At 32.0% G+C, this 11991-nt stretch overlaps 1 protein-coding gene across 1 annotated transcript; it reads left to right on the top strand.

The window, feature by feature from the left end:
- The first annotated feature begins 215 nt into the window (after positions 1–215).
- LOC128559312 (uncharacterized) lies at positions 216–2285 on the top strand. Its single transcript, XM_053550614.1, has one exon. The coding sequence runs from the start codon at positions 216–218 to the stop codon at positions 2283–2285; it is 2070 nt and encodes a 689-aa protein (XP_053406589.1).
- Positions 2286–11991: the final 9706 nt, after the last annotated feature.

The raw sequence follows: 11991 nt of genomic DNA, 5'->3' as shown, positions 1-11991 counted from the left end.
TGTCAAGACCTGTTGAATGGTTCAGAAATACAATGTAGTTGATGCGCATACAATGGAAAAGAACTGTGAACAGATCGTTTACGTTTTTCTTCTTCTAACTTGTTTTGTGATTCTACATTGACATCTCAGCTCTTCGATTGTGAACATTAACAAGCATTGGATATACATATCGTATTAAATACTCCAACACATTCTAGAGTGGAAGAATCCCTATTATGGAGTTATGTGGACCTTGCAAATTTCGAAATACTGACATAAAAGCTGTTCAGTTTTGTAAGACGTGCCAGGAGCCGCAGTGCAAAGAATGTGCTGACGTTCACAGAAGTAGTAAAGCAACAAGGACCCATTTGCTTATTATTATCACAGACTTGAATAAAGATTTAAAGATATGTCAGGATTTGGACAAATTTCAGAGATGCAGTGATCATTTTGATAAACCGCTTGATTTCTTTTGCGTGGACCACAGTCACTTAATGTGTAGCACATGCTTGCTGCTCGCACAAAAGTCTGGTTGTAAATCCATTATTGATATAACAACTGCTAGAGAATTTCTCGTCGATCAATATCATCCTCAAATAGAACGGGACTTAGATAATGTCATTGACAGGTGCAAACGTAATGAATCTAAAATTGTAGATGCAAAAATATCCTGTATAGATAGAGAAACAGATCTGACTAAATATTTAGTTCGTACTAAAATCAAGATCATTGAAATATTTGAGAAGTACGAAAAACGGGTTAAAATGGAACTTTCTAAAATGGTTGAACAACAAATTTCAGCATTAGATGAACTTGAAAAGAAATCAACAGAGACACGCAAGACAGCCGAGAATAATAAAGAGATGCTCAAAACAGTAATACAAAGTGGCTCTGGTGCTGATTTTTTCCGGTGTGCACTATCTATTACGGAACAACTTGACGAATTAAATTCCAGTTCCAGCAGTACAATTACAAATATCAAGAAACAGTCTTTGCTAATAGCTCCAACATTAAACTCTTTTATTGAAGATCGGGTACCACTCTTAAAATGTGACACTGAAGAAAACATTTTAGCTATTCATGCTCAACAAAAACTGGAAACAGGCAGAAGTACATTTCTTGACAGTATAAAACACTTGGTTGTTCCAAACGAAAATGAAACTGGAAGCAATGAAATATTGAAAGCTACAGTGCCGCATGGCATTTCTGATGGTAACCCAGATAATGCTGCCAAAAGCGTTGGAATAACCAGTCACTCAACATCTGTTGTAACTGCAGAGAAAATAGACATATTTGATAACAACTCATATAAAGGAGACATTGACAATGAAGTAACCAACAAATCGACATCACACAGCCCGGATAGTACGACGACCAACCAATCCACATCACACAGCCCGGAGAGTACGAAAACCAACCAATCGACATCACGTAGCCCGGCGAGTACTAAGACATCAGACACTATGATTAAACAGGGATTATTAAGTAGCAACAGCGCTTGTAATATCCAGGTGATACTACCGGTGTCTTATGTTACTATACCAACACCTGACGGGAAGCAACCTGTCGCAGAAGGTGTGGCTACTTTGCACGATGGACGTCTGGTACTGTCAGATATTAAAGGATCAAGACTTATAATTCTGAATGAAAATTTTACTTACAACAATCAATTTGTTTTAAGCAAGCAACCTGGTAACGTGTCAGTCTTAGATGATTCTTGTATTGCAGTTTGTTTACAATCCACATTCAAAGTAGCTCTAATTTCAACCGAGAACGAATTCAAGTGGGTAAAAAGTATTCAAACAAGGTATCACCCAAAAGGAATTTGTACTATTGACAACAATAGTCTGCTTGTTTCTATGCGCGATGGCACCGGATCTTGGTACATGAGTGTTTATTCTAGGGAAGGAAAAGTACTGCGGGAAATCAAAATGATATCGCCCAAGTTTGATGCCTTTCATATTGCATCTTTCAGTCCAAAAGAATCGGAATCAGAAAGATATTTTCTTCAGTGTTGCAAGAAGTCAAACTCCCTGCATTGTTTCACAGCAAATGGAAAAGAAGTATACAAATACAGTATCATGTCTCCCAATGGCGTTTACGTTGATACTGACAGTAACGTTTATGTTTTGGAGTCCTACGGCATTCTTCATATTCTCTCAAAGTATGGACATCTCATTAATAAAACAAACCTATATTTTTCGACGGATATAAACGGAATATCATGTAACACAAAACTGAACAGATTTGTAGTTACCCGAAACAGTGGCAGGTCTATTTGTGCTCTTAATATTACTCGAAAATAACGTTCGTTGTAACAGACAAATTGTTAAAACACACAAAATGACACTGAATGCTTTATTAGACAGCTATGTCCTTAATCGGTAAGACAATTGACTGATCACTAAAGCAGTTACACCAAGATACCTTTACAAATACAGGAATGTCAGAATTATGTAATGGCTTAATTTCAATCCCACGGCATCAAATATGTGATACAAATTTGTAGGTAATGTATGGCATCCGTCAAATACCGAGAAGTACCCACTCGTTCTTAACCGAAGAAATATTTCCCTTTTACGGTATCGGCGTATCTCAGTTGCTGTGCGGCTTGATACAGAAAATTCTTCCGTTTAAAATATGACTTAAGATGTATATCTCAAAGATGTAGATGTAAATAGCTCAGTAACCATGTCTGTAGACCTTGTTTCATTTCTTTTTCTTTTTAGTTATCTAGTGATAACCCGTTTATTTTCCATTCCATGTAAAACAGTACATCAATTTATACAATACAACATGTAAACAAGGAATATCAGTCAAAGATTCATATGTAAGTTAAATGCAGAGATATCTTTTCAAGCTGAAAAAAAAACAACAAATTATTAGTAAAGAGATGTATTCTTGATCTTAGCATGTACTGCTTACGGAAGGTTGCTTTTTTTAAGATACTAATATTTGAAAAAAAGTTACATAGTGAATGAAATAAATGGAGGTTATGCTTAAAAAATTTCTTCAATCAATTTGCCAACAAACCTACATCTACTCTCACAGCTCTATATGACCCCATTTCATGTTATGTGAAGAAAGTTTTCCTTTTACTGTTACAATGTGTTTTTCTAAATATTTTCTTTCTTGAAGGAATATTAACCTTTAGCATGCTAGATAAATTGTCGTCTGCTGGAAATGTCGTCTGCTAAAATTGTAAAGTTCATTCAGTTTGCTCTAAAATTGGAAAAAATATTGTCAGAGTAGCAAACAGCTTGGAACCTGATCAGACGCCGATTTAATCGGCGTCTGATCTGGTTCCAAGCTGTTTGCAAAGGCTGTTAAATTCGCCTGCAGCAGGCTAAGGGTTAAAAAGTTCTCAAATCTAGGGACAGTATACATTAATTTATTTTTGAAAATAAAGTATTTTGCTAAAATTATCTTATAATTAACTAAACAACGTTTTTGAGCTTGAGGGATGTTGAAAACTATGGAAGTTTAAATCGATATTCAAATTATGTTGTGAAAGAAAGTACAATAAGTTTGACCAAAAATTTTGAATATATGTACAATCCCAGAACAAATGTTGTAATGTTACAAAAGTCTCAGAGACTGGACTGAGAAATGTTACATTTATGGAGAAATTTGTTGATAGGAATACTCCGCAAAACATATTTATATTGAAATATTCTCAACTTAGCCTCAACAGTAGTCTTAAAGGGTATCATATAGATACTCTTCCTATTTAACTTATAAAACATTCGTTCCATTTTTGTTCTGCTGTTACGATTTTATTGTTTTTATTGTTTTCTAAATATTTGTTGTACAAGAGTTTGTTAGGTTTTTTCAATTGCATGATTTTATTAATAGAAACATAGTAGTATGTTTCTCTCATGTTTCATTTACCGTTTCTGACATTATTTTTTCTTTCAAGGCAGAGGAGGGAATGGTAATGAAGATAATATCTATTTTCAATTCCATAAAGAGTTTGAAATTCCTCAAATTTGTAGAATCGTTTGTTTTCATAGCTATACAAATCTTTGATCATCTTTACCCCTTTCTCCAACCATGTTTTATAGAAAATTGTTTTGCCTGATATTTTGATCTATGAATTACATTGTATTCCATATAATTTCTGTGGATACGTTTTTAATATTCTTTTCAAAATTAATATTAGACCAACTTGTGATAACGTCTTTAGGAAGGTATTCTTGATTTTAGAAGTAATATCGGAGTACATGAAGTTGTATTTAAAAAGCATTTTTCCACCGAGTTTATTAATTTCCATTAAATAAGATGTTTTCCAAGCACCTTTATTGTCTGAGTTTAAAATTCGTTTCGCCCAGCTATCTTTTATTGCATTTACAAATGCTTGCACATCAATCATTTTTAAACCACCATCCTTATAATCTTTTATAATTGTTTTTCGAGATATTGTGTCTGGTTTTCCGTCCCAAAGAAATGAGGAGAGGCATCTAGTTAGTTCTGAAAAATAATTATCTGGTGGGTTTTCTAACACTGTTAAGGGAAAAATAAATTTTGGGTAAGCACAAACTCAGTTTATGTTTTTCCCCATTTATTCAGACATGTTTGTAAACGCTGCCAACTATGCAATTTCGTATGAATACACACCAACGTACTGGGGATACGCCTCGAACCGGGGAATTCTCCAGTTCATTTTAACAATACCACGTTATTCCTGACCTTCAAATTAGTCATCTCTCGAAATTTGAGCTTATTCTGAGCTATAGAAATTTATTCCCCGGTACGCCGGTTCTGGTCACACACATACATGTAATCTTTTCACTCATGAGCTTATAATGATGAAAACATATGTTAAATTAGTGAATATATTTTAAACCTTTGTGTGTATGTACTACGAGTTGTATATACAGGTAAACTGGGGAACTGCAGTAAATGGAGAAAGATACACACTGATGTAAAATTCTGTTTGTGTGTGAGATACAATGTATGTTGATTAATTCATCAATTACCAATTAAATATCTTTTAACGTTCATAAGACAGTATTATATATTTATGTTACCGCATATCTTTTCTGGCTTATTGTGTTATGCGCTTTTATTTCTATATTAATGACTTGATTTGACAATGTTAATGTTAAACTGAGAATAGTATGATATACAGGAACAAACCTCAAAATATATACATTCTATATATACATTTTATGTATATTCATCGCATTTAACAAACTTTCAACTTAATAATAATCTTGTTAATGTTAAACTGAGAATATAATAATATACAGGAACACTACTCAAAATATACATTTTATATATACATTTTATGTATATTCATTGCATTTAACTAACATTAAACTTCAAGCGCGGTGCTGAAATATACTAATTCCTTTTGAATTACCGTGCTGCATTTGAAAAAATAAATGTAGTATTACCTCCAAAGATGTTCATATAATCAGCTCATAATGCAATTACCTATGTAAATTCAACAGTAATTATACAGCAAAGCCAGAGAATTTTAATACAGTTTCATTATTTGGAAAAATAAAACAACAACATTTGTACATTAACTGATTGATATTATTTACTACACATCAAAGAAAAGCATTAGAGGATCTGACTCCAGTACAAATTAAAATACTGATTAAGAACACGTGAAAATTATAAAACCTATATCATACAGTACCTAACTCATGCAATTATCTTAACACAGGATTTTTATGCTATTTTCGCACTGATTTTGTTTCAGCAATCGCAATGTGTTGAAATCTATGATGTAAAAATGTTTCAACAAAGCATATAGGCTCATATGTACATGTCAGAAATTATTGTATTGTACGACGATTCAAGATAGGCATAAGTATAGATATGGCATACAGTTATCTGAACGTGATGTTGTTTTTGTTTTAACGGTTAAATTTGATCAAAACTGCGTTTTAAGAAATTTTGTTTAATGGAAGGGGACGACCTCACTCAATTGCTAATCATTTTTATTAATTCAATAATATATCACATCGTATGAGTATTGTGGTAGCATTGAATTTGGGTAGTTTGGGGGAAAGAAGAGCGAAACAAGAAATATCTTTAAAAATGATGGTCGGCGAATTGTAATAAGGAAAGAAGTTTATGAATTTTTCATCTAACATTTTTCAAATTGCAAAACTAAACACCGCACTTTAACAATTTAAATGGTTCTCTTTTAATTTTTCGCAAAGGTTTCGTAGGGTTGCAATTTTGTTTCGTTTATCCTTAGACGAATAATTACAGCAGTAGTTTGATGAAGATTCATGAAGCGGTTCATGAGAAGAGGTCATTAAACGTGTTTATATTTTTAGCTAAATTGGTCCCAATCCCCATTTGTAACAAAATGGCAGGAAACCTTACGATATTGTTACACATCGAGTTGATAAAAATCCATTACATTTTAGTGTTTATTGCGAAGAAAGGCATATCTACTTTTAGCTATAGTGGTCCCGATAAAGGATAAACGAAACAAAATTGCAACCCTACGAAACCTTTGCGAAAAATTAAAAGAGAACCATTTAAATTGTTAAAGTGCGGTGTTTAGTTTTGCAATTTGAAAAATGTTAGATGAAAGATGAATGTTAGATGAAAAATTCATAAACTTCTTTCGTTATTACAATTCGCCGACCATCATTTTTAAAGATATTTCTTGTTTCGTCTTAAATTTAAGAGATTTTACCTTCATTCGTAAGCAGGTAGTGAAACATTATCCGTACGGGTCATGGGTTTATGTCCTACTCTGCGGTCGTCACTTTATTTTACTATTTTGTAATACTTTTTCTTTTTTAAACTAACCATGATTAAATAGCAACTGGCACTATCTAAAGCTTTAATCATTATAATTTATACAATGTACTCATTATAATAATATAACATTTCAAAGATAGGAGCGCAAAAAAAGTGAAAAACATATGAACTTAAATCCGATCGGACCGTTGTATGTTTATCTTTAGTGTGCTCGGATACGGGTGATTTCCTCAAGCAGAATCATTCTTTAGTTATAGGAACCACTTATATGTTTTGATTCTTAATACTATTTTAATGTACTTTCAATCACATTCAGTAATTACTGTCTTTGGAACGAATAGTATTCTTCTGCAAAGGGTAGAATGTTCGTTCACAATATTGCGTCTGTAAATCGGTTCTTTGATTTAGACGGAATTGAAGGAGAAATTGTCTGCTTAGCAATTTAGTTAAAACATAAGTGGGGACTATAGTATACAATATTCACTTAATATCGAAGTTCAACCGCTTTTGTAAGTAATGCTTTTGATTGAAATAAAAAGTTGATATAACCAGATACATTTTTTGTGATATATTGTGTTTCTGCATCATGTATCTGGCTTGTTCTTCGATCGTTTTATGTCTTCTTAAAACAATAATTTTAATGTAAACATTTGACATAGGCAACTTTAGTTGAATTTTGAAAGGATTGACGTACCGCTTACAAACAGAATATAGAATTTCTCCGATTGCTGACCGCCTCTGTGCTTGGGTGGTTAGGGTCGCTGATATAAAATCACCGTAAGCTCTCACTGATTAACGGGCATTGGTTCGAGTCCTGCTCCCGACCATGTCTCTTTTTGTAAGAAAGCTGTCAGTTTCTTACGGAGGTTGGGAGACTATTACTGGATGTTCCCAGGAACTATTGTTGAGTAAACTGACCGTCTGACATAACTGAATACTAAAACGAGCATTAAACCCGTCAAATCAAATCAAATTCCTTGATTGACTTACTCATATACACGTTATGCAAAAAGTGATTCCGCATATATTAGTTTAATAGCTAGTTCCTCGTTTCAACTATACACATGCACCCGTTTAGTTATACACTTGTACCTCATTTAGTCTTTACACTAATTCCCCGTTTTGTTGAAACACACAATTCCACATTTCGTCTATACACAAACATCCGTTTGTTATACACTCACCTCAGTTGGTTTTAAAATGCCCCGTTTTGAATGTGAAAAATCTCATTGCTTAACTATTGAAGATAGCTAATAATAAGCCTCGGATAATTTAAAGATGATAAGAATAAGAGTTGATAGAAATATGATAACTGTAGGTGCAGTAATAAAGAAATTCCCACCCACTAAGTAGGTTTATAACTTACATCCCCGATTGGTATCGTTTACATGTAGGTGTGTGGGTGTGTGTGGGTGTGTGTGTGTGTGGGGGGGGGGGGGGGGGGGGTATTGAGGGTCCCAGTGTCCCAGTTAGTTGTCTGCGAATGTTGTTTCTATTTTATTTATATTTTATGGTAATATACCTACATGTATCAAGTTTAGGTTAGTAGTATAGGAATATGATGGTTTTGAAACATCTGACCCCATTTGACCTTTAATCCTCGGTCCGAACCAACTAATGCCGGACAATTTAAAATCCAGTAAAAACTTCTGATTTAACTAAAGATGATTTAATTAAAGATGATTTAAAATGAAGAAAACATATGTCTTTATTTAAAAATAGTTTCCACTTAAAAACTTTAAACACTACACCGAGAGACAAAATGTAGAATAAGTTTGGCCTAATATAACATACAGGAAGTAAAATATAATGTGGTTGAATTTAGACCACATTTATTTTCTGTTTAAATCACTCTTTTACTTCCTTGTTTCGTAATCCTTCTACATAGATAAAACAACTGTTAAAGACATTAGAAATGACACAAAATGTACACAATACCAATAAATGCATTTATAATTATCCATGAAACAAGAAAATTTCAAACTAAAAATAACACAGACCGGGAAAACCAAATGCTAAATATAACAAATATAACAAGGTCAGGTTATTTACAAATCTATCCCCCTTTTTAATAATTGAAATTAAAAAAAAACAAGTAATATCTCCCTTTGATAACTGAAATTCATACAAATTATTTTAATTAATATTGGAAGAATAAAATTACTTTAGGAGTTGTTATTATTTAAAAACAAAAAGTAATTGAATAAATTATAACACATGAAAAATAAAATTATGATAATTTCAAAACCATAACATTATTATAATAAAGGAAATACACTATATAAAACCGGTTTCAACTTTTATATCATTGAGCCGAGTTGTGTTATGCTTAGTTCCGGAAGTCGATCTGACGTTTCCTTGTCTGTTTAAAGGTAGCTTGCAGTATGGTTTGTGTACTGAGTCGTCTTGCCTGTTAACGGTTACAGCCTGCTATTATGACATTGACTGGTTGTGCACATAAAGAATGTTGTCAATGTTGTAATAGCACTGAATTGCCTTACTTCGTTCTTGTCTCTAGTTTGGAAGGTTTCGAGAGGCAACGAACAATGGGGTTGAAGGTGATTCTGGCTGCAAAACCGGGCAGGTTTGATGATTTAGGAAAAACCAACTGTATGGTGAGCCTACAGATGAGGTTTCTTAGGAAAGACTAATGGTTCACCCCGGCGTCGGGTGTGCACGTAATAAATTCTACCTGGCGTCGGGGTTAAAATAAATGTACACAACACGGCTTTTGCATTTTTTAACAACTATTAAACAAGTATTACAAGATTTAAGTACAAACAACTGAAATCACTCAACCGTTTGAGTATGCTATAGGTATACACATGATTGAATATCATAATACATTTATGTTATGAAAATCACTCAATCGTTTGAGTATGCCATAGGCATATGCATGATTGAACATACGCTTTTCATTTATATTATTAAATATTCCCATTATATTAATTATTCCAGTTAAATAAAAACACAGTAATTAATTAAAGTTTTAATTAAAGTTTTTAACTCAAAAGTTTGTTTCTATCATAAAATGCATATTCATCCGATATGTAGAATCTAATGTAACTATCCGCCAAAAGCGAAAATATTACTTTTGTAGATGTTGAATCGTTATAAGGATGAATGTCAAACACTGTCCCTTGTGTTAAATAAATTTTAATTTTTTTCTTATACATAGATATTAACTGATCAGTGTCAAAGTCCTCAGCTGCTATATTTACATTATCAAATATACCACCAAATAAACTAAAAAATGGATTATTAATCCGCTCCAAATCATTCCGCCATCTAAATATAAAATGTGATATTGGACTTTTAATCGGTTGATCCGGTTCACCTATAGGCCTGGTCCCCGTTAATAAAATATTAATATCTATTATATAAATTCCAGTTTTTTCGACTAAAAACACACCTTTTAAAAGTACATCTGGTACAGCTATTTTATGTTTTTGGTTTATTTGTATAAAATCTTTATAATCTACGGTAATTCCAGATCCTAACTGAAATGCATTTAAATAGTTCAGGCCGGTCATATTTTCATATGTTGAATGTATCCAGGCACCCAGACGGTCAAAATACTTTTTCATTTTTATGTATTCATGAGGACCGTATTTAAACCTTGGATCTGTTTCATAAAAACTGTTATATTCAAAAAGAAACACTTCATGTTTTACTTTTTCTATTTCTTTTTCCAATTCTTCTCTATCTTTTCTATCTTTCTTTTTAAGTTTAAGAATTATTTCAGCTAAATCATCAAGTCGTTTTGTTGTAGCATCTTCAAAAGCAGATAAACTATCAACAACACCCTTTGTTCTAGCTAATTGTGTTTCTTGTTTTAGAAAAGCATTTTTTACTTTTGTAATTTCTTGGGTATTAGTAGAAATTTCTTGAGTATTAGCAGTAATTGATTCTCCTTGTTTAGTTGATATTTCAACTACAGAGTTCAGATCATTTATTATTTTTTCAACTTTATTATTAAATTCGCCGATATCTTTTTCTAACATTTCTGTAAGTGTACTTAATTCCGCGTACTTTAAATTGTGGCGTGTGTCAACAGTACTAATCAAGTTCCGAAGTTGTTTCTTAAAATTTTCTAGCTGTTCATTAGTTGTGTTAATTGCTTTAGCATTAGCAGTGATTGATTCTCCTTGTTTAACTGATTTTTCAACTACAAAGTCCAATTAATTTTTATGTTTTTCAACTTTAGCATTAAATTCATTAATATCTTCTTGTAATTTTTTTGTAATATTACTCAAGTCTGCATACTTTAAATTATGACGGTTGTCAACAGTACTAATCCAAACTCGAATTTGTTTTTTAAAGTCATCTATTTTAGAATTGAGCTCTTTTTTAAGGTTATCTAATGCTGTGTCATGATCATCACCTCTTTGTGAAGCTGCCTTTTCCAGTTCAGATTTATATTCTGCAAGTTTATTTGAAATTAATTCTAATAAATCTTTATGCTTATTTTCAGTTTCAGTATTTAGTTTATTTATTTCTGTTTTGATTTCTAACTGATACATATTTTGTAACTTTTTCTCGGCTTCAATAATCTTGTCTTTCACTTCTTCATGTTTAATCATACTATCTTTTAATTCTTGAATTTGAGTGAATAAAATGTTTAAATTAACTCGAAATACTTCTTTTATGTTTTCGTCTGTCAAATCAGATTTCTCTTCAAGTTCTTTAATAGAATCAACCATAGCTTTCATTTCTTCTTCAATTTTACCTTGTAATTGAACTATTAATAATGAATTGTTTTTTAAGTCTTTTGTTAATTCTTCAATATTCTTTACTTCTGCTTCTAGTGTTTGTTTTATAGATTTGATGTCTTCAAGATTATAGTCATCTATTACACTTTGAACCTTTTTTAAACATAAACCGTCTTGAAACTGCATCGTTGGGTTTATCTGGATCTCCTGGGTTGATTATTTCATTACCTCCCATATCTAATGCTCTGTTCATTGTGTTATCAAGTTCCTTATTTTTGTGAAGATACGATTCCGTTTCCTTTTCAAGTTTTTTGAATTGTTTTTTAGTAGCATAATCACTTAAATCAATATCAAATTTAACTTTACTTATACTACCAGGTTCACTTATTTGTTCTATATTATTAAAAACTCCCATTATATAATTATTATATATTACCAGTAAAGTTTTTTCTAAAAAACTTCCTTGGTTTGTCAATATATAAGAAATCATATTTTTGATTTGTTGCATTAGCAAAAGATTTAGGGTTAATATTTTGTTCATTACAAATCATATCATTTTCTCGTT

Source organism: Mercenaria mercenaria, chromosome 9 (genome assembly GCF_021730395.1).
Source record: "Mercenaria mercenaria strain notata chromosome 9, MADL_Memer_1, whole genome shotgun sequence".
NCBI classification, from domain to species: Eukaryota; Metazoa; Mollusca; class Bivalvia; order Venerida; family Veneridae; genus Mercenaria; species Mercenaria mercenaria.
The sequence above is the reverse complement of the archived record's forward strand: the minus strand, read 5'-3'. Positions and strand labels throughout refer to the sequence as shown.